Source organism: Mirounga angustirostris, unplaced genomic scaffold (genome assembly GCF_029215605.1).
Source record: "Mirounga angustirostris isolate CCGP_5_RB_7025 unplaced genomic scaffold, mMirAng1.0.hap1 SCAF_1, whole genome shotgun sequence".
NCBI classification, from domain to species: Eukaryota; Metazoa; Chordata; class Mammalia; order Carnivora; family Phocidae; genus Mirounga; species Mirounga angustirostris.
The window spans coordinates 203,966,544-203,994,452 of NW_026991709.1; the positions used below are offsets into that span (position 1 = coordinate 203,966,544).

The 27,909-nt window shown below is 48.0% G+C and overlaps 1 protein-coding gene across 1 annotated transcript in view; it reads right to left on the reverse strand.

Moving 5' to 3' along the window:
- Positions 1-8,160, reverse strand: part of NWD1 (NACHT and WD repeat domain containing 1) — a 56,555-nt gene extending 48,395 nt beyond the window's left edge. Inside the window, 4 exon segments of the mRNA XM_064598271.1 lie at positions 458-755; positions 6,359-6,475; positions 8,078-8,112; positions 8,115-8,160. Coding sequence (XP_064454341.1) covers positions 458-755; positions 6,359-6,475; positions 8,078-8,112; positions 8,115-8,157 — 493 coding nt within the window. The 5' untranslated portion in view covers positions 8,158-8,160.
- Positions 8,161-27,909: the final 19,749 nt, after the last annotated feature.

Consider the following 27,909-nt stretch of genomic DNA (forward strand, 5'->3'; position numbering starts at 1 on the left):
GACCCCTTCCTGTACCTCAGTTTCCACCTCTGAGGCAGGTGCAGGGAGGCTGGAGGACTCAATGTCCCCAGCAGGGGCTGGCTCCTGGGCTAACATAAGATGATGCACTGCTCCAGTTTTTCCAGGACTGTCTGGGTTTAACCCTAAAAGTCTCCAAACAAACCAGGATAGTGGTCATCTTAGAAGCCTTCCCTCAGAACCAGGAGTCTCTCTGGGAGAAGGGGAGCAGGAGCTGGAGGAGGAGAAGAAAGGAGGGTCCTAAGGGACAAAGAATCAACCAGGACCTGGCTGAACTCTGGGACGAGTACAGTAACCTCCTGCAGAACCAGGGACCCAGGAGCTAGGCTGGTCTGGTATTTACAGGAGTGTAGGCTATGGCATTTGGACAGAAAGTGATGCGTGTATTTGAATTCGGGGCATTTCCTGTGGCCCCTGGCAGGGGTCCCCGCAGCCTCACCTGACCAATGGTAGTGGTACCACTGCTCCTGGGTGATGAGGCCCAGCCTCCGGGCCTCCTGGGCTCCAGAGCGCAGCACAGAGGTCAGGGTGGCCTCTTCGGGCCCGTGGGCCTCCACGGTGCCTAGCGCCTGCAGCAGGTAGGTGGGGGGCACGGAGTTCTCATCCCTCCGGAAGCGTCGAGCCACCAGGTCCAGGTCGCGTGGCCTGGAGGTCAGCTGGGCTCTCAGAGCCTCCCACTCCTTCTCCTCGATCAGCGTGGGGACTGGACGGGGGCCGTACTGGTCACCTAAGAGGGCCTGGCAGAGAGAGGGGCACGGGTTCAAATCTTGGCTTGGGTGCTCAGCTCCGTGACCCTGGGTGAGATGCACTGAGCCCCCCAGACATGGACCCGGCTGTGGCGCCACAGTGATGGGTTCATTAAGAAGTGCAGGCTAGAAGACATCCAAATGGCCAACAGACACATGAAAAAGTGCTCAATATCACTCGGCATCAGGGAAATCCAAATCAAAACCTCAATGAGATACCCACCTCACACCAGTCAGAATGGTTAAAATTAACAAGTCAGGAAAAGACAGATGTTGGCGGGGATGCGGAGAAAGGGGAACCCTCCTACACTGTTGGTGGGAATGCAAGCTGGTACAGCCACTCTGGAAAACAGTGTGGAGGTTCCTCAAAAAGTTGAAAATAGAGCTACCATACGATCCAGCAATTGCACTACTGGGTATTTACCCCAAAGATACAAAAGTAGGGATCCGAAAGGGTACGTGCACCCCGATGTTTATAGCAGCAATGTCCACAATAGCCAAACTGTGGAAAGAGCCGAGATGTCCATCGACAGATGAATGGATAAAGAAGATGTGGTATATATACACAATGGAATATTATGCAGCCATCAAAAGGAATGAGATCTTGCCATTTGCAACGATGTGGATGGAACTGGAGGGTATTATGTTGAGCGAAATAAGTCAAAAAGAGAAAGACATGTATCATATGACCTCACTGATATGAGGAATTCTTAATCTCAGGAAACAAACTGAGGGTTGCTGGAGTGGAGGGTGGGGTGGGAGGGATGGGGTGACTGGGTGATAAGACACTGGGGAGGGTATGTGCTCTGGTAAGTACTGTGAACTATGCAAGACTGTTGAATCTCAGATCTGTACCTCTGAAACAAATAATGCAATATATGTTAAGAAAAAAAAAGAAGAAGAAGGTAGCAGGAGGGGAAGAATGAAGCAGGGGAAATCAGAGGGGTAGACAAACCATGAGAGACGATGGACTCTGAAAAACAAACTGAGGGTTCTAGAGGGGAGGGGGGTGGGAGGATGGGTTAGCCTGGTAATGGGTATTGAGGAGGGCACGTTCTGCATGGAGCACTGGGTGTTATGCACAAACAATGAATCATGGAACACTACATCAAAAACTAATGATGTAATGTATGGGGATTAACATAAGAATAAAAAAAAAAAAGTGCAGGCTAGAGCCTCAGAGCACCTGCGCATGAAGGTCCCTGAGAGCAAGGGACATCGGACAGGTACATTTTGAATCTGATCATGTACCAAGCATCAAAGAATCTTTTGCTGGGAAAACCCTCTGTGGAAGCTGACTGATGGCCCCCAAGGATAGCCAACCCTAATCCGTGGCCCCTGTGACACACCTTATATGGAAAAGGGTTGTGATGGTTATTTTTAGGTGTCAGTTTGACTGGGCTGAGGGATCCTCAGATAGCTGGTCGAATGTGATTTCTGAATGTGTCCATGATAGCATCTCTGGAGTGAAGCCGATGGCCCTACCCAGTGCAGGTGGGCATCATCCAATCCACCAGGGGCCCAAATAGGACCCAAAAAACCAAAACCAAAACAAAACCAAAAAACGAGAAAAGATGAATTCCCTCTCTCTGCTTGAGCTGAGACATACATCTTCTCCTGCTCTTGGCCATTTGTGCTCCTGGTTCTTGGGCTTTGGGACTCAGATCGGGACTTGCATCTTCAGCCCCCTGATTCTCAGGCCTCAGGCCTACAACTGAATGACACCACCTGCTTTTCCAGTTCTCCAGCTTATAGATGGGAGATGGTGGAACTTCTCGGCCTCCATAACAGTGTGAGCCGATTCCTGTCATAAATCGTATGTATCTCATATATCTCTCTCTGTATATTCTCTTGGTTCTATTTCTCTGGAGAACCACGACTAGCACCAAGGTCTTTGCCGATGTGCTTAAGTGAAGGATTTTGAGCTGGGGAGATTATCCTGGATTATCGGAGCCCTAAATGCAATCCCAAGAGCCCTTAATAAGAGACAGGCAGAGGGAGAGAAAACTACAGCTTCTCATATATAGGCACCGGCTTGTCCCAGAAATAGAGATGTGGTGGAGCTAGGGCCTCCATTGGCCCCGCCCAAATCTCATGGTATGATGTGGTCCCGGGGGCAGGTGGGTCTGAAAGGTACAAGATGGACCCTGTCTTTATTTAGATTTAAGGATCGAGCTGAAGAAGAAGACATGAGAAAGGGTGCACTGCTCAGAGCGCCTTGCAAACAGAGAGGACAGGATGTGCAAAGGTCCTGTGGCAGGAAGTAGCTCCAAAGAGCTAGAGCAGGAAAGCCGGGTGGGGAAGGTGTTTGAGGAGGGGGCAGTGGTGAAACATAAGGGCATCCCTTGTGCTCATTTCAGCAGCACATACACTAAAATTGGAATGAAACAGAAGGCCATCCCCGTAGGCAAGATTTTGCAGGGGCTGGAGGTGATGAAGCCCTAAGACTTTTGTCTTTTTTTTTTTTTTTAAGACTTTGGTCTTAATGCCAAGAATCCTAGGAGCCCCTCTCTCTGCTCCAACAGAAGGTGCAAACCGGAATGCTAGAGAATTACGCTAGAGGAGGTCTAGGACACCGAGACTGACGTCTTGAGTTTCCTCATCATAAAATGGAAGCAATCACCCCTCCCCTCTTCACCGGGCTGTGCCAGAATATTCCAGGGGTGTGCACTGAGGAAACTTGGATAAACAGAGCCTGTGATGATGGGAGGTTGAAGAGGAGGCCACTCTCTGGGGGCCTTTCCCAGAGCATCAGCCTTGGAGCAGTGAAAGAAGTTGGAGAAGCCAGCTGACCACAAATCACAGATCTTAGGAGGGAGACAAGATGGAAAATGCTCCTGCCTGAGGGACCAGAGCAAGAACAGGAAGAGCTTTAAAAAAAAAAAAAAAAGGAAGAGCTTGAAGGAAAAAGGTCAGGAGCCACCAGGAGCAACTCTCTGGAGACGCTAGAGCTGCGGGTGGCCCAAGAGAGCCAGAGCCTCTGAAGGAAGTACCGTGGGGAGCCTTCCTCTGTTACTCTTGCTGCCTAATGACTTATTTACCAGAGAGACGCTTCTCCAAGGGCTGCCAACGCAGCTCTGATCTCCACGGGAAGACCCCCAAGTCGGAGCCACTGAAGGAGAAAGATGCGGCGACTCTCGGGGGACAGAGAGAGATGCCTGGTTCAAGAGGAAAGCAGGAAGCGGGTAGAGGTCACCTACCTGCCCAAGGAGCCCTTCTGGAAGGATAAGCAAGGTCCCCGGGCTAGTCGGGCCTGGGGGAAGCTCAGAGATCATCCCGTCCCCCATGTTACCTGGAAGCTGCGTTGTGCTTTTCACTGCCTGCAATTTGGGTTGCAAAATCGAATTCCTCCTGGAGTTTCTTTTTTCCCCATCGCCCATTTTTCTTTAGAAAATTTCTTTCCTTTCCTTTTTTTTTTTTTTTTTTTTGAAACTCCATGAAATGATCAATCGTCGGGCTCATTTGGAAAACTAAATTGGAAGATTGGGGGGGAAATGTATGAAGGAGATACACAGCAGGAGGGTAGAGCCCTCCAAACACTAGGATGCATTTTAAAGCAATAGTAATTGAAGCAGAGGGGTTCAAAGGGCACAAATTTCCAGCTATGAGATAAACAAGGACTAGGGATATATAATGCACAGCATGAGGACCATAGTGGATGCTGCTGTACATGTATTTGAAAGTTGTTAAGAGAGTGGCTCCTGAGAGTTCTCCTCACAAGGAAATAAACCACCTTTTTCTTTCTCTTTTTTTGTATCTATAGGAAATGATGGATATTAATTAAACTTATTGTGGTCATCATTTCATAATACATGTAAGTCAAGTCATTAACGACGCACATCGGAAACTTACACATTGCTGGATGGCAGAAACATCTCAATAAAACAGGGAGAAGGAAAAAAAAAAGGCAGCACCAACAGACAAAGAAAAACATAGAGCAAAAGACTGAAAACGGAAGTCTGACTCTATCGATCGAACTTCATACATAATAAAGAAAGCTTCTCACACATGTTGGCCAGGTCTGAGTTTCTTTTGGGGAGGGAGGTCTCATCTCTAAGGCAGTACTAGACCCTTTGGCAGCGCTGAAAGTGTGCTCATCTGTGTTGTCTAATATGGTGACCAGTTGCCACATGGGACTATGAAGCCATTGCAACATGGCTGGTGGCCCTGAGGACCTGAAATTTGAATCCTACTCAATTTTCATTTATCTACCTTTATTTATTTTTTTTTTAATTTTTTTAAAAGATTTTATTTATTTATTTGACAGAGAGAAAGCGAGAGAGGGAACACAAGCAGGGGGAGTGGGAAAGGGAGAAGCAGGCTTCCCGCCGAGCAGAGAGCCCGATGCGGGGCTCAATCCCAGGACCCTGAGATCATGACCTGAGCCGAAGGCAGTCGCTTAACTGACTGAGCCACCCAGGCACCCCCATTTATCTACCTTTAAATTTGCCTCACGTGCTTTGTGGGTACTGTGCTAGACAGTGCGATTCTGAAGCCAAGCAGCCCTCAAATATTTCTATTTCCCTAGATAACAGCTTTTATAAGGGGGACCACCTTCTCCTACACTCTCCTTTGTCTCCAGGAGCGGTTCCAGAGGAGTTTTCTTTTTATTCAGAACTGCTCGAAGCTTCTTTGTGACTAAGGCGTTTTGGGCAAAGATACTTTCTTGACTTTTTCCCTCTTTACCTTTTAGGACAGAGGTCAGCAAACTTTTTCTGGGAAGGGTCAGATAGCCAATCTTTTCAGCTTTGCAGACCAGGTGGCTTCAGCCACAACTACTCGGTTTTGTGTGTGTAGCTGGGAAACAGCCATGGATGATAGGTGAACGAAAGAGTGTGGTTGAGTGCCAACAAAGCTTTATTTACAAAAAAAAAAAGCTTTATTTACAAAAAATGGGCCAGATTTGCCCCAGAGGCTGTAGTTTGCTGACTCCTGCTCGAGGATTTATGAGCTCGAATGTCATAGTTCTTGGATGTATCTGGAACTTGGTGGTGGAATAAATCAGGACAGCGGAATAGCATTTGCTGATTGTAGCCCAAACCACTAATTGTGAGCTGGCGGTTATTCTGGGGACAGAGAGGGTGTTGTTGGGGTGGGAGGACAGAATGAATACCCTGGAACATGGAAAAACTGGTCCCACCTAGCGTCAGAGGAAGTTTGCCCTGAGGCAGGCTCTAGACTTCTCCCAACACCATGAAGCACAAGGGAGAAAAGAATTCCCAACATCCTGTGGGTTTCCATCCTTTCTGTGCTTTTCCAGGATCCCCACATTCCACACACATGAAGTGGATGAGGTGAGAAAGCTGGGGGTAGGTTCAGAGCAAATTCTAAGTTTCCTTTGGGCTTCTACCCTCTGCTCTCCAGCTTACCTGTTGCTTCCACTTGGCTGCTAATGTCTGGATCCCAGCTAGCTTGGTGGAAAGTGAGTAGTGATCTATTAGCAACGTCTGCCATGGGTAGGCTATGGAGATTAGGTACCATAGAAGAAATGTCACCCACATCCCTCCACCGATGGGTTTGGCTAGTGGGTAGGAGCCATATATCGGGGCTGGAATGAGAAGTAATCACCAACCCATCCCTCCCAAGAGACTCACAACAAAAGCGGGCCCTATGGATGTTTTCCGACACCGGTCGAGCTCCTCCAAGCAGAGTTCTGTGGTCATGTGGTCAGTGGCCTCAGTGTTCCGAATACCCCACCTCAGATCAACAACCTGGAGATTATAAGTGTTGGTGATTATAAGGGAGGTGGCAGAATGGATTATTTTTTTCAATTCCTTTTGACAAAGGCATAAAGTTTCTTTCAGTAATTTTTGACAGTCTCTCCCCAAAGGGGGGTGTCCAAATTGAAAGAACTTGAATGAAGCCCATAACCCCAGGGCTATCATGAGAAAAACATCAGATAGACCCAGATGGGGGGCATCCTGCAGGACGGCCAGTCAGCCCTCTCCAAGACTGTCAAGGTCATGAGCAACAAGGAAAGATTGTCTCAGACCAGTGTCAACCCCACTAGGTCCCCTGGACGGGGTCCTCGACCAGAGAGAGGACACAAACAGAAGAACCAGTGACATCTGAATGAGGCTGGTTCATAGCAGCATACCAATGTCCATTTCTTAGTTGTGACAAATGTGCCCGATGATGTAAGATGTTCACAATAGGGGGAAGACCGGGTGCAGAGCATATGGGAACTCTGGACTGTAGGCCACCTTCACATAAATCTAAATCCGAAATAAAAAGTTAACTTAAAAACAACATATCAGGGGCACCTGGGTGGCTCAGTTGGTTAAGCAGCTGCCTTCGGCTCAGGTCATGGTCCTGGAGTCCAGGGATCGGGTCCCACGTTGAGCTCCCTGCTCAGCGGAGAGTCTGCTTCTCCCTTTGACCCTCCCCCCTCTCATGCTCTCTCTCTCAAATAAATAATCTTAAAAAAAAAAAAAACAAAAAACAACAACATATAAAAAAAAATGTTTAAAGAACTTGGCCATATTCAGACTGTTCCTTCCTAAGTGAGGACATGTCCACACTTGTTCCCAGAGCTTTCTTTGCAAAGGAGGGTGTTTAGTTTGGCCAAAATCAGACTTGGCAAAGTCTCCTTGACAACCACATGCTTGCGGTCCACTTTCGCCTGCTTGCCTGAGGGGGGCCAGGCAGAATGGCTCAGTGTCTGATGATCGATGGCAGGCAGAGTCCAATTCCCAGCACTGCTTCTTTCTTAGTGATATAGAAACTACGATGCGTCTTATAATCGGGGGGCCTTTGATGGTATGGATCGCTGTCACACAGGTCAAGGAGTCAGGGTCAACTGAAGCCAACGCTCCAAAGATGCTTTGTCGGTTTCCCCATCAAAACGTGCAGGGGGCAACATCCTATGCCTGGATTGGTGCGAGAGCCATAGGGGCCTCTCTTTGGGGACTGCTGCCGACTGTGCCAGGCAGGTACACCATTAGTATTTCCGAAAAAGGCACCTCCCACTTCTGTGTACACCCCAAACACCCCACGGTCCTCTTAGACTCCCCCTGAAGCTGCCCCAGTCCGGGGAGGGCCAAGAGGGCAGGACAAACCAACAACGAAAGGCAGGTAAGTGGCATGCCCAAGGAGCAGGGTCCCAAGGCAGCCCCCCCTAGCACTCCCACACCTCCTGGGCTCCCCGAAGTGCCCGCGGCCATAATCCCTCCCCCTGCCTTTTTAGAGGACTTTCATCTCCACAGGGCATCACCAGTGCAGAGCCTCTCGGAGCCAAGGGTCCTGTGCGACTGGCAAACCCTTGGTCTCTAATTTCAGGACAGGGGACACCGAGGCAGGGAGGAAGCTATTACCTCAAACATCAGCCCATGCTTTTGGCAGAAGGTTTGCACTTTGGGGAAGGCCGTGCTCTGCAGGGCTTCTCTCTCTGCATCCATATCTGCAAGGAACAGCATAGAGGATGTTAGCTGGAAGATCCCAGAACCCTTTCTTGCCCCCATGGCTCTGCTTTTAGCCTCATTTGTCCCCACTAAGGCTGGAGTCCTGTGGGGCAAATGAAAAGATACAAAAAAACATCAAGAGGTAAACCGGAGAAGGCCTTTCCTGGTATTAGTGCTAAAAATCCCACATCCCAGGAAACTCCTCAGTGCCAGCTAACCAGGATGGTTGGTCAGCCTAACTTAGGGTTGCCAGATAAAGTACGGGATGCCCAGCTGCATTTGCGCTTCAGATAAGCAACGAAAAACTTGATAGCATAAGTATATCATGTTCCGTGCATTTGGACACCTGTGCACATCTGATAAGCCCAGCTGAATTTGCATTCCAGATAAACAACAATTCATCTGTTAGCATAAGTATGTCCCAGGTCATGCGCGTACTATTTGGGAAATACTTATACTAAAGGATTATTCATTGTTTATCTGAAATGCAAATTTAACTGATGTCCTGCTTTTGCTGTTCTGTTTTGTTTTTTGCTTTTGCTAAATCTGGCAGCCCTACCCGGGGTAAACCTGGATTCTAAGACCTTCTGCACCACTGACTTCACTGTGTGGCCCAATGCCAAGGGTCAAGCTATTCTCAGTTTCCCCCCTCTGTAAAACGGGGGTGATGCTTCTACTTTGCAGGGCCGCAAGCTCCCCAGAGTCAAACGCTTCTGCTTGTCTTGGTCATGGCTAAGTTCTTAGCACTCAACACAAGTGCTCAATAAGTGTTAGCTGAGCTACTGAATCTTACAAGTAAAAGCACCTAGCACGAGATAGACGTGGAAGAAATATTTGTCTTCTCCCCCCTGGTCAGGGGGAGGTCATCGGAGGGTTCAGGGAAGGACTCCCAAAGCTGTTGGCACAAAGAAGCCATCTGGGCCCTGGGACGGGAGCTGACCTGGGTTCCAGTCTTGGCTGTGCCTCCTACCCCCATGCTCTTCCCATGCCTAATGCATTCCACAGGTTATTCACATCCGTCCATAAAGTATTTATTGGGAAGTTGCTCTATGCTCAGAACCTTGCTTAACCACTGCGGGCACGGCGGCAAGCAAGACATAATGGGGATGATGCCCTGTGCTGGAGCCGGCCCCCACTGGCTGGGAAGAGCCGAGTGCTAAATCTTCAGGAATTTTGTGAATTCACATAGCCACTACGGACAATTAAATCATCGGAACTTAAGATGGAAAAGGCAGAGATGGTAAATGTGCAAAACGCATCACTTCGTGATTATTTAATGGCATTTGACTGTGAGCTCTGTTCTGGAGTTTGGTCCTGGCTGCTGATTTTGTATCAGGGCAAATATTAGAGGAGGTTGAATTACTGCACATCTCTGCCTGCGTGTTCGGGAAGTCCCATCGACAGCTCGAAATTGACCCTGGTGGAAGGATTTACACCACAGAAATGGGCGGACGGTACAAATCGGGTGTTTCGGTGTTTTTCGTTTTGTTTTGTTTAGATTTGGGGGGACAGGCTCGTAAACACCCTGCTAGCATACTACTGTCCTTGCCCCCACAGGGCTCGCAACCTGCTCGGAGGAACCAGACATTAAATACACATACCCCTGACCACGGTTATGGGGCCCAGGGCTTCAAGGGTCCCACGACCTGCTGGAGCTCAGGGTGACCACAGCACGGGGATGAGGGGAGGACCCTATGAGATCAAGATGGGAGATGAGGAGGGTCGGGTCATGCAAAGCCTGGTGTCTGAGGGGTTGGGGGCGAACGGCTCTCACACTCTTTAAGCCTGGCCTGTAGTGCATTCATCATAAATGTTAGTTGCAATACGGTTTGTCACTCACAGCCCCTCTATCCAGTCAGGCTGTCAGCCTGACTTATCGAGGAGGAAACAGGGGGTCTAGGAGGCTCCCCCTCACCAGTTCCCATGTGGGTCACTGGCCAGGCTGCATTCTTATCCAGGTCTCCTAGAGGACCCTATGAGCCATGCCCTGGCCACCTCGCCCCTCCCCAAGAGTACCTGCTTGCCTCTAACCCCCCAGCCCTGCCCTGCCCTGCCCCTTACCCGAGACTGTGGAGCTGATGAAGATGGCCACACTGCTGGACAGAGGTGCTGGGAGAGGGCCTGTCTGACCCTGGAGAAGCCGCCGGCAGGTGCCCGGGCTGAGGGGGCCCACGCTCATGCTGCCTGTCCACCTGGATGACGCTTCCCCAGCATAGGGCCTGGGACTCAGGGACCTCAGGCCAGAGGCCAGGTGGCCTTCCTGGGAGGGCAGCCAGGCAGAGCCTTCTGGAATGGGGCGTCCATCTCACCCCCTTGGTGCCTTGGAGTCCCCGCCACCTCCAGCACCCCTGGGGAGCTGAAGCCACTGCTCCGCACTGCTCTGCTTGGTCTGCAAGCACTCACGGGGGGTTGTTGGACAGTGGCTTCCCAGCCAAGGCCCCTGGATGTTGTTGGTTCCTCCAGGCTCTGAAGCCTTTTGCCCCTCAACCAGCCAGCTCCTCACGCCAAGAGCTCAGCCGTTGCTACAGGAACTACGGTTTCCTGGAGCCCAGCATTGGGGCCTGGGGACCAGCCAGCCTCTGGAACACCTAGGTCTCCTGGGGATCCCTGAAATTCGAGCCTGGGCCCAGGTGCGCGGAGGGAAGCTGTCAGATGCTGGGAGTCGTGCCAGTCCTGGCGGGGCAGGCCAGAAGGACAAACACAGTGGAACCCCCACCTCCTGCTGCGCTCACTGTCCCCTCCAAAGGTGGTCCAGGCACTGCGTGTATATTTAAAAAAATTTTTTTTAATTTATTTTTTAAAGATTTTATTTATTTATTTATTTATTTATTTATTTATTTGAAAGAGAGAGAATGAGAGAGAGAAAGAGAGCACGTGAGAGTGGGGAGGGTCAGAGGGAGAAGCAGGCTCCCCGCGGAGCAGGGAGCCCGATGCGGGACTCGATCCCGGGACTCCAGGATCATGACCTGAGCCAAAGTCAGTCGCTTAACCAACTGAGCGACCCAGGTGCCCCTGCGTGTACATTTTAAACCAGCAGTTCTCATCAGGGGCATATTCTGCTTCCCAGGGGACCCTCGCACACTTTGGTTGTCACGACGTGGGGGAGGAAGAGCTGCTGGAGTCCAGTGGGTAGAGCCCAGGGATGCTGCTCAGCCCCCTACAATGCACAAGACGGCCCCACCAGAGAGGGTTATCTACCCCTGAATGTCAGCAGTGCCGAGAAACTGAGGAACCAGCTTTAAAGCAACTCAAGCCAGATCTCCTTGCCCGCAGGAGGCGTGGAGCCTGAGGATGAGAAGGGAGATTAGCAAGTCTCCAGGGGCAATTCGGGACCTACCCATATCAAACTGAGACGTGCTCTTTGAAATAATCCCAAAACACTACTTGTGACAACATGAAGAGACCTGAAGGGCATTATGCTAGGTGAAATAAGCAGGACAGAGAAAGACAAATACTGTAAGATCTCACTTCTACGTAGAATCGAAAAAAGCCAAACTCATAGAAACAGAAAGTAGAGTGATGGTTATAGGGGAAAGGGGGTGGGGAGATGGAGAGATGTCAGTCAAAGGTTACAAACTTCCAGTTACAAGATGAATAAGACCGACCCAGGGATCTAATGCACAGCGTGGGGGTCACAGTTAATATTATATTCTATGCTTGACAGTTGCTAACAGCATTGATCTTCAAGGTTCTCACCATGAAAAAGAAATAGTAATGAGGTGCGTGTTGGAGGTGTTAGCTAAGGCCACTGGGGTAATCATGGTGCAAGATAGAAGTGCATCCAATCAGCATGTTGGCTACCTTAAACTCACACATTCGCCGATTATCCGACAATAAATCCGGGGGAGAAAAATTAACCAAAAACATGGCCTCTATGATCAGGGAAAGACCTTCTCATTATCTGACCTTATTGAAAATGCCCTGGTGATCTGAGTCCCGCCCACCACCTCTCCACAGTAACGAACCGCAGACAGAAGGAAAGCGTACCTGGGTGTCCACGGGCCTGGTTGGGATGCTGGCTCGTCCATTGCTGTCCTGGAGGAGTTGAGCAAGTGGCCTCTCTCCTGGGACATCAGCCACATCGTCTGTGAGATGGCAGTGAGAACCGCTCAAGGATGGGCTAGGACCAGGAGAGAAAGGCACTCCCCTCAGGATCAGCACATAAGGGAGCATGATGAGCCTGAAAACCAGAACGAATGCCAAACATACCCACGATGGCCCCCGTGTGAGCGAGGCATTTGGGAGTTGGGAATGCCAAGTCCCCACTTTACATACGGGCACTTGAAAAATGGTGGTATCAGTTCAACCAAACAGCTCGAGCTTCTTGATACCCTTTCCTTCTCTGCCTCAACTTCCCATCCCTGCCTCATTCACCCAGGAAAAGAGTCTGCCTTTAAGGGGTCCCCAAGACCCCCCCTCAGATTCGAGCATTCGTTAGAAGGACTCAGAGAATTCGGGGAAGCAGTTCTCATGGCGAAGGTTCATTACAGTGAAAGGACAGAGATGAAGGGCAGCCAAGGGAAGAGGCGTGCAGGGCTGTGTCTGGCAGACGCCGGGCTTGGGCTTCTAGTTGCCCCCTCCCAGCGGGGTTGTGCAGGCAGCACTGGATTTTCACAGCAACGGTGTGTGACAACACGCTCGGAGGATTGCCAGCCAGGGAAGCTCACCGGGGCCTTGGTGTCCAGGTTTTTCCTGGGCATTGGTCACACAGACACAGCTGACTTCAGAGTCCAGTTCCCCCCAGAGCTCCTCCAGAGTGGATACCACAGGGCCCAAAGTCCCCACTAGAAATCACATCGTTAGTATAGACTCTTCGGGTATATTCCGAGGCCCCCAGGTAAACAAACAACACTCTGATCAGGCAAGACATTCCAAGAGCTTGGAGGGCACATCCTGGGAGCTGGTCAAGGGCCAAACCTTTCATGTGCAGGGTGTGGAAAACCCAGGCTTGTTAAATGAAACTTTCCTGCACAGACCTGAAAAATGCTGTACCATAATTGATTGTCACCATTTTACAGATGAGGAAAACTGAGAATCAGATTGAGAACGTTTGCACTAGCCTGGAAAGGTAGGGTAGGGTTGGGGAGTGAGTGCTGGTCTGCCCCCTTCTTCTCCCCATCCTGAACCCTTTCATGTCATCCACTCCTCGGCTTAAATGCTGCTTCCTAAGAGGCCCTCCCTGATTGTCCCATTGCTCAATGACCACCCCCTACCCCCGAGTCACTCCCAATGCCATCACCCTGTTTTAATTCTCTGTGTGGTACTTACCACCAGCTGATACGTTTCTTCTTGCTTCTTTACTGCTTGTCTCTCCACAAGAACATGAGTTCCATGAGTGCAAGGACTTTGTCCACCAAGGTCGGCATGCTTGGCACATAGTAGGTGCTCACTAAATGATCGTCCCATCAACGGGCTCATCCACAACTGTCCATCTTCCTTGACTCCTATTTGTCACCGCAGGCAACTGAACAAGACTGGATTTCCCCAGGAAAGACAGAGGCCCCTTGCCGGGCCCGCCTTCTGATGTTTCTTGGGGGCTCTGGCCTCCCTCTTGCTCCTTTCTGTGGTAGAAGGGCCAACTTAAAATTCTCTGGGGAAGTAGGCTGGAGAAGAGAGTTTTCTGGGTGCAGCGGTGCCCGGAAACCAGGCCCCCGGCAATCCTAGAAACTTTTGTCTTAGGTACTTCCCAGGTCTCTCCCTGCCAATTCGCCCGGCAACCGGGAAAATGAAAGAAATTGTGTGGCTCCTGGGCCCTGGCTTAGCTGGGCACTTAGCCAGACTCGATGGTTAACCATTGTGTGCCGGGCTAATACACTCATCACAGTGGAGCCCATTTGTTAAGGGTCCGTGAGGTGCCAGATGGTTGGCATCCCACATGGGCAGTGTGCCCGGGAGGCAGATATTATGATCCTGTCCCACTGATGGAAAAAAATGAAGTCCAGATAGATGAGGCCCCTGGCACCAGCCACTTGACCTCTCTGGGCTTAAGTTTTCTTCACGATCTCCAGAGTTGGTGAGACAACAAAATTCCCTTACAGGGTGAGCCCAATGCCATGCCTGGGGCATGCGAAGGGCCCATGAAATGTTGGCCATGATTAATTATTATTATTTCCAGGCTCACCCAGAGTCAGGAATCAGAGCGTCCAATGTCGATGTCCCCGCAAGTGTTAAATGAAGTCTAAGTTTCCAGAGCAGGGTTTCTCAACCTCAGCCCTGCTAATATTTGGGGCCAGAGCACTCTTTGTGGTGGGGTGTGCATGTTGGAGGAGGTCATCAAGAACACGTGACTGCAGATTTGACCCACCAGCTGGACCTGGGCAGTGAGAGGCTCGCCCTCCCCATCCCCTGTCCTTGGAGTGTTCACTCCACTGGCCTTCCCCGGGCTAGATGCTCCCAAAGGACACAGCCTTGACATAGTGATGTGGTGTTAAGAGCATCTGGATGGTGTATGAGACTGAATCCAGTTGAGGCCTCTATAGAAATGTTAAAATTCTGGCTGGTAGATGTGGAGATCTAATTGTCCGTGGCCAATCAAGACAAGCCTGGTAAGTAAGTTCCCTTGCTTATCAAACCTGCCCCATCTGAAATGGCCTGACTTTCTTTGGTCTTGCCCTGCCCTCCCAGTATGGGGGCTGGTTTCAGATTACATACAGGGAAGCTCCCGAGGAGGTAGCAAATGACAGTGTTCACTGTAGAATGCTGAGCAGCATCCCCGGTCTCCACTAAGTAGAAGCAAGTGGCACCACCTCTCCCGATCACAACAACCAAAAATATCTCCTGACATTGCCACATGTCCCCTGGGGAACAGAATCCCCACCTCCACCCTCTGGTTGAGAATCAGGGCTCTATCATGTAACTATATTCCTGGGACCATCATCATGTCATTATATGATGAAGAATTCTTAGCTTCAGGTGCTAATATAACATACGGTCTCTAATTCTCCCTGTGACCTGGGAGCTTCATTTTGCTACCTTGGCTTACCAATGATGAAAATAAGCTTCGGGGTGGGGGGCACCTGGTTGGCTCAGTCAGTAGAGCATGCGATGCTTGATCTTGGGGTTGTGAGCTCAAGCCCCACGTTGGGTGTAGAGATGACTTAAAAATAAAAAAAGAGGGGCGCCCGGGTGGCTCAGTCATTAAGCGTCTGCCTTCGGCTCAGGTCACGATCCCAGGATCCTGGGATCGAGCCCCGCATCGGGCTCCCTGCTCCGTGGGAAGCCTGCTTCTCCCTCTCCCACTCCCCCTGCTTGTGTTCCCTCTCTCGCTGTGTCTCTCTCTGTCAAATAAATAAATAAAAATTTAAAAAAATAAATAAATAAAAATAAAAAAAGAAAGAAAATAAACTTCAGAGAAATTCAGCAATTTGCCCAAGCTCCCTTGGCAAGGGAATGACAGCGCTGAGCCTCAAAACCCAACATTTGTCAGCTACATAGGAATCTGTAGGGATTAGAGAATTCTTGGCAAAGTTTTTAAAGTATGATGATGGTATCGTGGAAAGGTTTTTTTTTTTTTTTTTTTTTTTAAGAGTGTATTTATCTTTTAGAGATGCATAATAAAATATTTATAGAATAGTAAGATTTCTAGAATGACTGGGATTTGGTTTGGAAAAATAATCCCAGATGGCAGGGTGGATGGGGTAGGGTTGGCCAGCGGTGATAGTAGTGGGACCTGGAGCTGGCGATTCATTATACCATTCTGCCTTTGGTATTTCAAATTCTCTGCAGTAAAAGTGTAATATATTATTCCAACCCTGCTTTTAGGGGATAGTTATAATGGTCATTATGTGTTGGGTAGGGGCTGAGCCCTAGGCGAAGGGACTTCCACATCTTCTCTGCCTATCATTCCCATCTTAAAGAAGAGGGATCCCGGCAGAGAGATGTTAATGACCTCAATCAAACCCTCTGCCTGGAAGGAGGTGCCTGGGCTGAGGATGAGCGGGGAAGCGGCGCCCCCTGGAGGTCAGCGCGGGAGCTGCCGCGTGAATGGGCAGAAACCGCTTGTGCGCAGGGCAGAGTGGGAGAGGCAAGGAGAGGAGCTGGGTGGCCCGAGGTGCTATATTTTGGGGGGAGGGCACACACACACAAAAAGCCCCAGCAATAAAAATAAATAATATTTTGTCATTTTTATGGTGATAAGCGTGTAATATTTTAAGACAATATTTAGAAAAATTAAAATCAATGCAGAGAAATCCACAGTGAATGAACTATCACAATCTTAAATACAGTGAGGCAAGTGAGGTGCATATACACATGCAGGGTTGGATCCCGTTTTCATTAAGATTTGCATGTTTTAGGGGCGCCTGGGTGGCTCAGTCGTTAAGCGTCTGCCTTCGGCTCAGGTCACGTGGGATCAAGTCCCACATGGGGCTCCCTGTTCAGAGGGGAGCCTGCTTCTCCCTCCCCCACTCCCCCTGCTGTGTTCCCTCTCTCACTGTGTCTCTGTCTGTCAGATAAATAAATAAAATCTTAAAAAAAAAAAAAAAAAGATTTTCATGTTTTGTTCAGGCACGGATTTTTTTTGGTGTGGATTTTGATTTTTTAGAAAATATTACTTTAAAGTATTATGTACCTGTAAATCAAAACCACAGTGAGATAGTATCTCACACCTACTGGGACACCTATAATCAAAAAAGTAGAAAATAAGTACTGGCAAGGATGTGGAGGAATTGGCACCCTCGTGCAACCGCTGGTGGGAACGTAAAGTGGTGCACCCGTTAAAGAAAAGAGCTTGGCGGTTCCTTGGAAAGTGAAACAGAGAATTACCGTATGATGTGGAAACTCCATTCCTAGGTATCTACCCAAGAGAACTGACAAATAAATCCTGTACAAGGATGTTCAGAGCAGCACTAACCAAAAGAGCCAGACGTGAAAACAACCCAAATGTCCATCGATTGGTAAATGGATAAACAAAATGGGATCAATCCATACGATGAAATGTTACCCAGCCATAGAAAGGAAGGGAGCGCTCACATATGCTACAATGTGGCAAGAACCTAGAAGACACTGCGCTGAGTGAGAGAAGCCAGTCACAAAGGGCCACAGAGTGTACGATTCCATTGATATGGAACGTCCAGAATGGGCAAATCCGTAGACACAGAAAGCAGATTGGTGGTTGCCAGGGGCTGGGGGAATGACAGCTTATGGGGAATGGGGTATCCTCTGGGGCCATGGAAATGTTCTGGAACTAGACAGAGGTGATGGATGTGAATGTACGAAATGCCACCCAGTTATGCACTTTAAATTTATTTATTTTAAGATTTTATTTTTTTATTTTTAATTTATTTTTAAAGATTTTATTGTTAAGTAATCTCTACATCCAACACGGGGCTTGAACAATCCCGAGATCAAGAGTCGCATGCTCCACCCTCTGAGCCAGCGAGGCACCCCTACAATTATTTATTTTATGTTATATGAATTTTACCTTAATTTTAAAAATGGATTTATTCATTTTGTGTTTTTTAAAAAAAAAATGGATTCCAATAGGAAACAAATATTTATCTGGTCGTCACTGGTGTTTTGGATGCCCCTGCAAGTATTTTGCCCCAGGTGAGTGCCTCTCCTAGGTCTTGGCCCAGCTCACAACTCCTAGGTGTGTCCGCTGTTATCATTCCTGGGTCACTGATGGGGAAGCTGAGGCCCCTGGCCACACAGCTAGTAACTGTGTGTAGTAAGAGCGTAGTAACTGGAGTGGTATTTGAAACCAGGTCCCGTATCATCTGTATTTCGAATTATAGGAGGGTCCAGAATGGTCCCAGTGGAAATTGGCAGTTGGCCTCATTTTTGCCCACTGGTTCGGTAAGTTTTGGGGGGTTACAGACCACACACTGCAACATCCTCGATAAAAGCTCTGGACCCTCTCCTAGAAACTGCCATGGACGCACAGTTTTGCTTAAGTCCCAGGAAGTCTGGGGAACGTCGAATTCCTCCTGTCCTTGATCGGAACCGGGCCAATGAGATCTTGGTTGAGAAGCTCAAAGTCAGACAAATACTCTGAGATTCAGCCATTTAAGAAGAACCAAAGGCGCAATTTGTTAGTAAAGAGACACTCACCTACAAGCAGAAGAGACATATTGCCAAGCACAGCTGTCACCTCCTGAGCGTTTATATGTGCCGAATAAAAGGACCGTTCATAGTGGCTGCCTCTGGGACGGTGGGTTGTAGGGGAGAAGTAAGTCTCTCTCTCTCGATCTCTTTTTCTCTTTAGGCATTTCTCTGTAGTTTGCATTTTTAAGAACCAGACTGTATTATTTTTATAATTTAAAAAAATCTGAGGGGCACCTGGTGGCTCAGTTGGTTGAACGGCTGCTTTCAGCTCAGGTCATGGTCCCAGCGTCCTGGGATCGAGCCGCGCATCCGGCTCCTTGCTCCGCGGGGAGCCTGCTTCTCCCTCTCCCTCTGCCTGCCACTCCCCCTGCTGGTGCTCTCTCTCTCTCTCTGTCAAATAAATAAATAAACTCTTAAAAAAAAAAATCCGAAAGCTGCACAAACAAAAATCTTTGCTTTTATAGGGCGCGGAGAGCAGTGCATCCCTTCAGGAAACAGTCTAGGATGTTCGGTGAGGACATTTATGTGACAATCCAATAGCACGTGCCCGTCTATGTGTCCAGACAGAACCAGCCTCCTCACTCACCCACGTTGTGGTTTGTTCCAGGCCCATCATTCAGGGAGAGGTTCCTCTTGGCATTTTGTCTCCTGGGTATATCTGTTTTCCCGAAGCTGCCATAAACAACGGGAATGGATCATCTCCCAGATCTGGAGACCAGAAGTCTGATAGCAAGGTGGCAGGAGGGTTGGTTCTCTCTGAGGGCCGTGAGGGAGGATCTATTCCAGGCCTCTCTCCTGGGCTGGCAGCTGGCTGTCTTTTCCTGTGTCTCCATGTTGTCAGCCCTCTGTGCATGTCTGGATGCCCTAATTCTCTCTTCTTACAGGGACAACCATCATATTGAGTTAGAGCCGACTCTAATGACAGCAGTTGAACTTGATCAACTCTTTAAAGGCCCTCTCTCCAAATGAGGTCATGTTCTGCAGTACCGGGGGTTAGGACTTCTCTCGTAAACTTTGGGGGGGGGCCGCCCAATTCAACCCACAACAGTGGGTGTTTTACTCACACATGGTTGTTAAAGTGTGAAGTTGGATATGGGCCCCAATGGATCCACATTGGGATTTATTTATGGCAACCCTATTAGTATCCCACCTGGATCTAGGATTCCCAGTGAGGGAGATATGCCATCTCCATGGAAACCCAGAGATCCTTCCAAGAGATAACCACTATGAACAGTCCTTGTATTATGCACGCATAAACACATGTGGGGAAAAGGTTTTGTTTGTTTTGACCAAACTGGAATCATACCACACGCTCTGTTTGACACCTTGCTTTTGTCACATAATAATACAACACAGACACCTTTTTGTGGCAGTCTCCTGGAGATCTAGTTCATTCATTTTAATGGCTGCATAGAATTCTATTGAGTGGATGGACTGTAATTTCTTTATCCAATCTATTCTGAGTCCTGAGGCATGAGAATCAGAGGGCTGAGGTATAAGCCACGATCTGAGTCCGAAAGCTTGAGAACCAGGAGGGTTGATGCCCAAGGGCAGGAGATGTATGTCTCAGCTCCAGCAGAGAGAGGGAATTTGTCCTTCCTCTTTTTTGTTCTTCTTTTTTTTTTTTTAAAGATTTTATTTATTTATTTGACAGAGAGAGAGAGAGAGAGAGACAGTGAGAGAGGGAACACAAAAAGGGGGAGAAGCAGGCTTCCCGCAGAGCAGGGAGCCCGATGCAGGGCTCGATCCCAGGACCTCGGGATCATGACCTGAGCTGAAGGCAGACGCTTTATGACTGAGCCACCCAGGCGCCCCTCTCTTTATTGTTCTTGATGAATTGGATGATGCCCACTGAGGTTGGGGAGGGCCATCCACTTCACTCAGTTCAATTCAGATGCTAATCTCTTAGCATTAGACACCATCCCAGACACACCCAGAAATCATATTTAAGAAGCTATCTGGGCATCCCTTAGCCCAGTCAAGTTGACACGTACAATTAACCATCACAGTGATGGCATTTGGAAATAGGGCCTTTGGGAGGTAATTAGGTTTAAATTATTGGATCAAGAGGGTGGGCCCATCCTGTTAAGATTAGAGTCCTTATAAGAAAAGGAGGACAGAGAGGAGAAGCCATGTGAGGAAACAGCAAGAAGGCGACTGTCTACAAGCCAAGAATTGGGCCCTGACAAGACACCAAATCTGCCGGCACCTTGATCCTTGACTTCCAGCCTCCATGCTGTGAGAAATAAATGTCTGTTGTTTAAGCCACCCAACCTTTGGTATTTTGTTATAGCAGCCTGAGCAGCCCGAGACATGGAGCTTGCTGCATACCAGGTCACATCATGTTGGAGCCCAGACAGGGCCTGGGGGTTGGATTCCTGGGGCTGTCATAACTCAGTTCCATGAAAGAGGTGGCTTAAAACAACAGAGATGGCTTCTCTCTCAGTTCTGGAGGCCAGATGTTAAAATCAAGTTGTCAGCAGGGCCACACTCCCTCTGAAGGCTCTAGAGGAGGATCCTTTCTGGCCTCTTCCACGTTCTGGTGCTGGCTGTCAATCCTTGACGTTCTTTGGCTCTGTTATCACATGGTCTCCTCCTTATATCTGAGTTCAACTTTTTCTCTTCCTGTAAAGACACCAACCAGTCATATTGGGTTAGGGCCCAACCTGGTGGCCTTATCTTAACTCAATGACACCTGTCAAGACCCTATCTCTAAATAAAGTCACATTCACAAGTGCTGGAGATTGGGACTTAACAGCCCTTTTAGGGGACACAATTTACCCCATAATGGGTGAGTGCACATCTTTCAGATATTTTGTGTGACAAGATGGGAAGTACATATAAAGCCCTTCTATTGAGACTTAACTTCAGTGGCCATCTCCTGGAGAAGCACTTGAATGAAGGTTGGGATCTTTTTTCAGGGAACATCATTTTCATTTGAAATGTCTGACCCACCATGATTCAGACTTGGCTGTTTGGCAGACATTTTCTCAAAAATGAACAAAATGAGCCTGTCACTCCAAGGAAAACAACTCAGTTCTGTTGCCAATTCAAGCTTTCAAGGGAAAATAAGAATTTTGGAAAACCTACACCTGCTGCTATGAGCTTGACTGCTTTCTGATACTCAAAGAAAGGCTTTTCCGATAATATCAGCAGTGATTTTAATGACTGGGACATTCTGATATTGAATAATGCAATGTGACAACCTCTGCATCACCAGAACCAATATTTTCCAAATGATCAATGCATGATGTTACAATCAACGTAGGAGATCCATTCAGAGTGCAAGACCGATGGATAGCTTTTAATGTAACCAAGTGTTGGGGGTTGCCTGGTGGCTGCCAGAAAGATATACTCAAGTCCTAACCCCTGGAAACTGCAAGTGTGATCTTATCTGGAAAAGTCTTTGCAGACATGATTAAGTTAAGGCTCTCAAGATGAGATCTGCCTGGATTACCAGATGGGCTGTAAGCCCAATGATGAGTGTCTGTCTAAGAGAGGGAAGAGAAGAAGGCACCAGCAGAGAGGAGCAGAAGGCTATGGGACAGGGAAGGCAGAGATTGGAATGATGGAACCACCAGAAGCTGGAAGAAGTGAAGAAGGATCCTTCCCTAAAGAGGATGACATGTGCAAATGCCCGGGGGTGAGAGAACATGCTGTATTCTAGGAATTGCAAATAGTTTGGTGAAGTTCAATATTAGATATAATGAATTTAGATATAAACTATAAGAAATATGAAACTAATAATACCACATATGTTAACTAAATTGAATTTAAATAATTAAAAAAAAAACTACAAGAAATAATGATGGATACCCATGTACCCACCACCTAGCAAACTTTTTCTATAAAGGGCCAGATAGCAAATATTTTCAGCTTTGCAGTTCAGACAGGCTCTGGCTCCGCTATTCAGCTCCACCACTGTAGCTCGAAAGCAGTCATAGACGATACCTAAACAAATGGGCACGAATGTGTGCCAGTAAGACTTTATTTCTGGACATTGAAATTTGAATTTCATGTAATTTTCACATATCATGAAACAGTCTTCCTTTTTTTTCCCCCCAGCTATTTAAAAAAAATGTGAATCTATTCTTAGTTCGAGGGTTGATCTAGCTTAAGAAATAGAATATTTCCAATATTTGAAAGCTCCCTGCACCCCTCTCAGTCGGTCATCTGTCTCTCTCTCCTGACAAAGGGCAGCCTTGATCTTGTATCTTGTGTTCACAATCTCTTAGCTTATGTGATGGTTTTACCATATAAATACATATCCTGAAATAATATATCATTAGGTTTGTGTGTTTTTGGCTTTTGTATAAAGGGGAACAATGCCGTAGGTATTCTAATGCAACTTGCTTTTTACACTCAACGTGTTTTTTTTTTTTTTAACGTAATCCTTTTTTTTTTTAAAATTAATTATTTATTTATTTATTTGAGAGAGAGAGAGAGAGAGAAACAGCATGAGAGGGGATAGGGTCAGAGGGAGAAGCAGGCTCCCCGCCGAGCCGGGAGCCCGATGCAGGACTCGATCCCAGGACCCTGGGATCATGACCTGAGCCGAAGGCAGTCGCTCAACCAACTGAGCCACCCAGGCGCCCCACTCAACGTGTTTTTGAGATTCATCCATGCCCTGGTTTGCTCATTTTTACTGCTGTATGGTATTCTGTCATATGAAAAGCAATTTGTCCATCCTCCTGCTGTCGATGGACATTTGCATTTGTTTCCAATGTTATTTCATTAGAATTTTCTGGAACATTCTGGAAGGGTTTGAGGCAAAGTTGGAGGTGGTCACACTGATGGGTATAGAAAAGGACCACCCCCCCCTCTACTACTTGTCAGGCAGGGCTCAGTTATAATAAGAAGCAATGGATTGTGGCTTAGATGGATGCACAGATGGAGAAACAAGCTGAGGTGGTTAGGTGATACCCACCACCACACAGTAATCATGGGTGTGGCGGGCAGCCTCTAAGAGAGCCCCTGATCACCTCCACCTCCCTGAGGCACAATTTTTTTTTTTTAAGATTTTACTTATTTATCTGAGAGAGAGAGAGAGAACAAGCGGTGGGGGTGTGGTGTGAAGGGAGAGGGAGAAGCAGGCAGCCCCACATGGGGCTCGATCCCAAGACCCTGAGATTATGACCGGAGCCAAAGGCAGACGCTTAACTGACTGAGCCACCCAGGCGTCCCTCCCTGAGGGGCACTTTTATGTTAGCCTTCTCTCACACTGCTCTAGGGTTAGTTGGTATGACCAGAAGAATATGGCAGGAGAAGCAGGATGTCACTTTGAAGATCAGGTTATAAAAGACTGTGGTCTCCACCTTGGGCACTGTCTTGAATGCCTATGTTCTCGCTTGGATGGCTCACCCTGGGAGAAGTAGCTGCCACTTTGTGAGAGGCGATGGGGTGAGGACTGGAGTCTGTGTCCATCAGCCAATGAAGAGCTGAGGCCTGGAAGAGCTCCGGGAGGGGTTTTGGAGGTCCATCCTCCCTCTGTGGTTAGGCTTTGCAGTGACTACTTCTCTGTGAGAGACTGAGCTGGAACTGCCCAGCTGAGCCACTCTGGGATTCCTGATGTTCGGAGTCCATGTGAGATACGAAATGTTTGTGGTTTTAAGCGGCTACAATTTGGGGTGTTTTGTTATGCAGCAACAGCTAACTGATATAGAACTTAAACCTTTCAGTTCCTTGTCTAGGCCCTTATAGGATGCCCTGCCTCTCCCAGTCTGAGTCTGCCTGCCTTTTTCCCACAAAGAGTCTTTAATAACCATTTCCTACCATTTTCGGCAGCACAGGCACACCCTCGGGGGCTCTTGTGCAGCCCACAGAAGGGATGATAAAGGTGAGGCTCTAGACCACAATCACAGTGAGGGACTGGGCAGCCAGGAGGGAATCTACAATACTTGGTGGAGCAGGGGGCCTGCAGATGTATGTCCTCCCAACCAGTCCACCCAGAGATTCCTTGGAGAAGGGTTTTCCAAACATCCCAGCCTATGTCCATGCTGTGGTCTTTGTCTGGAACACTTTTGCCAACATCTTTTAATCCTCCCTGTGTATTTTAAGGACCCAAATTTCTCTCCTCCAGGAAGCCCTCCTTGACCCTTCACAACCCCTCTGAATCCCCCATGGCACTTCCTTCTGTCTCTCAGGGAACTTCTTGTGAGCAAGGCTTGGGCCTTTGCATCTCTGTGACCCTGGGGCACAGCCCAGGGACAGGCACACTGAGCATCAGCAAGTGTTTGTTGAATGAACATGCCTGCTCCGATGTTATAGACTCAATATTTGTACACCCCCCTACCCCTAAACTACATATGTTGAAATCCTAATTCCCAATGTGATGGTATTTGGAGGTGGGGCCTTTGGGAGGTGATTAAGGTTAGATTAGATCGGGAAAGAAGAGCCCTCATGATGGATTAATGCCCTTACACAAAGAGAAGAAGACACAGGATCTCTCTCTCTCTGCTCCCCACCATGTGAGGATACAAGAAGGTAGGTGTCCACAAATGAGGAAGAGAGCCCTCACCAGACATGGGATCTGTTGGCCCCTTGATCTTGAACTTCCCAGCCTCCAGAACTGAGTGATGTCTGTTGTTGAAGCCCCCTGGTCTATGGTAATTTGCTGTAGCAGCCTGAACTAAGACACCTGATTATGGTCTGCTTTTACTGAGAAAACGTGGACTCTTGAGGGATGGTCAGATGTCTATTGGTGGTGTGGCACAGAGTTTAATACAGCCCTCTTGGCTGTACCTAGTTAATTGTACTGTTCATTTCTTCTATGATTTATCAGATTTTTAGAGTTAGAAAGCGTCTCAAAAATCATCTAGTCCAGGGGGGGCCTCAGTGGTTCAGCTGGTTGGCTCAGGTTGTGATCCCGGGGGCCTGGGATCGAGCCCCACATCGGGCTCCCTGCTCATTGGCGAGTCTCCTTCTCCCTCCTCCTCTCCCTCGGTGATCTCTCTCGTTCTCACTCTCTCTCTCTCAAAAACAAAAACAAAACAAAACAAAAACCAAAAAAACATCTAGTCCAGGGGTTGGCGAACTTTTCCTGCGACGAATTGGATAGTCAATATTTTCAACTGTGCGGGCCGGGTGATCTCTGCCGTAAGGACTCAACTCTGTTGTAACTCACGAGAGGCCATCAACAGTATGTTTACAGATGAGTGTGTGCCAATAAAACTGTATTTATAAGCACCAGCAGTGGGCCAGGTTTGGCCTGTAGGCCATAGTTTATCTACCTTTGACCTAATCCAACATTTTCATTTAACTACAAGGGTTTTGCCCAGGGTCACGTGGGAAGTTAAGAGCAAACCCAGAACTCACTCTCAGGCCTGCCAACATCCTATCTTTATGCCTTCGCTTAACCTCTTGGCTGGCTGCTATGGGCTCAGTTCAACTCTCGTTTCCTCCACTAATTGAGCTGGGACTTTTCTCCAGATGCCTCTGGGCAGGTACTAACCAGAAAGGGTGATGTAAAGGCGCTTATGAACACCCGTGTCTGTGGTAACTGGATGACTGCCTTACCTTCTGAGAGTCGGAGACTCTGCTACACTCCTCCCACGCATGTATCTTAGAGAGGTGAAGTGTAAAGGGAAAAACGTAGGATTTGGAGTGAGATAGACCTGGGTCCTAATTCTGCCCAACCATGAGCTCTGTGTGACTGCTGGCAGGTCCCTTTGCCATGGAGCCTAAAAGTTTTCCTATAAAATGGGAGAAACAACCCCCCTCAAAGACAGACGGCTTGTAAAATATCTCTTTTGTGCTTGGCATGTTGTGAGCACTTAATAGGAATTCCTAGGTGCGGTCGTGGCCCAGATTTGCTTACGGCAGAGTGAGCGGCTTCTAGGGTGGTCCCTGTGGATCCCCTGCTCCTGGTACTCATGCTTTTGTATAAGCTCTACCCTTGAGTGTAGAGGACTTGGGATTAGCTTTTAATGAACAGAATATGAAAAAAGGGATAAAATGGGGCTCCTCAGACTATTAAATATATAATCACCCCATATGATCCAGAAATTCCCACTCCTTGGTATATAATCTCAGTATATATCCAAAAGAACACACAAGGAAACTTTTTGATGATAGAAATGTCTTGATGATGGGTGATGACATTTGTAGATGGGTGTCTACATTTGTCAAAACTGGATAAATGGCGGGGGGGGGGGTGGTCATGAGGGGACAGTGATAGAATGTTACTTCCAAGAATAGGTTGTAGAAATCTATGACCCAAAAGTTTTACTCCAAGCTGTATAACCCAAAGAACTGAAAAGAGGCGTTCAAACAAATCTTTATAGCAGCACTATCTGCAATGACCCCAAAGTGGAAATAACCCAAATCTCCAACAATGAACAAAAGGATAAACAACATGTTGTATATGCATATAATGGAATATTATTCACCCAACACATGAAATGTGGAGGAAGCTCAAAAACACTATGCCGAGTGAAAGAAGTCAGACACATACAGTGTCATATAGGGTGCGATTCCATGTATGTGCAATGTCCACAACATGTAAAATCCAGAGACACAGAAAGCAGATTCGTGGTTGCCACGGGCTCGTGGTGGGGAATGGGGGGTGACTACTATGGGCACGGGGTTACTTTTGGGGTGATGGAAATGTCTTGGAACCAAGTAGAAGTGATAGTTATACAACACTGTGGACACACTAAATGCCACTGATTGTTCACTTCAAAATGGTTAGTTTTATGTTATGTAAATTTCACCCTAATTAAAAACAAAACAAAAACAAAAAAACCTCTATGACTTCTCTTTTGCGAACCGGAAAGAAACTTCTTGCTGGCTTTGATAAAGGAAGTTGCCAGGTTGGAGAGGCCCGCTTGGCGGGGAATTAAGGACAGCTTCCTGCCAACAGCTGGTGGAAAACTGAGGCTCTCAGTCCATCAAGCCATAAGAAACGAAATTCTGCCAACAACCACGTAAACCCGGGAAATAGATCCTTCCCAGGACGAGACCTCCTCCCCACTCTTAGTTGATCCTTACAATGGCCCACTGTAGAGATGATGCTTGAATTTCAAGAGTCACCTGCTCCAGGTCACACTTTTAATGGGTTTACCTGAGCCCTTGCAAGGCCCTTCTCATACCTCCACCTCTGTGACCTCCTGTGGCTAACATCTGTAAGAGGCGCGAACAGCCAAGGTACAGTTGTTTGCTTGATAAATATTATTTTGATTCCTCCTTCCCTTTCTTCGGTGGGGAGTGCGGAGAGGCATCACTTAATGGTTAAAAGAAGACTCTGCAGATTTCTCCCTATAGAAGACTACAATATGCCCTGCATCGTTGAGCTGGAATTGGAAATTAGTTTCCTTCTTCCTTCCTTCCTTCCTTCCTTCCTTCCTTCCTTCCTTCCTTCCTTCCTTCCTTCCTTTCTTGTCAGAGAGAGAGCATAAGCAGGGGGAAGGGCAGAGGGAGAGGGAGAAGTAGTCTCCCTGCTGAGCAAGGAGCCCATTGTGGGGCTCGATCTCAGGACTCCGGGATCATGACCTGAGCCGAAGGCAGATGCTTAACCGACTGAGCCACCCAGGTGTCCCTGGAATTGGAAGTTTCTATGCAAACTCATGACTGATGATATATGTAACTGAATACAGATATGTGTGTATCATATTCGTACATGTATTTCAAAGCTCTGAACTCTGGGGCCTAGAGGCTCTGCTTCCTCCCCATCTTTCCTGCTTCGACAACCTTCCTCTCAGTCG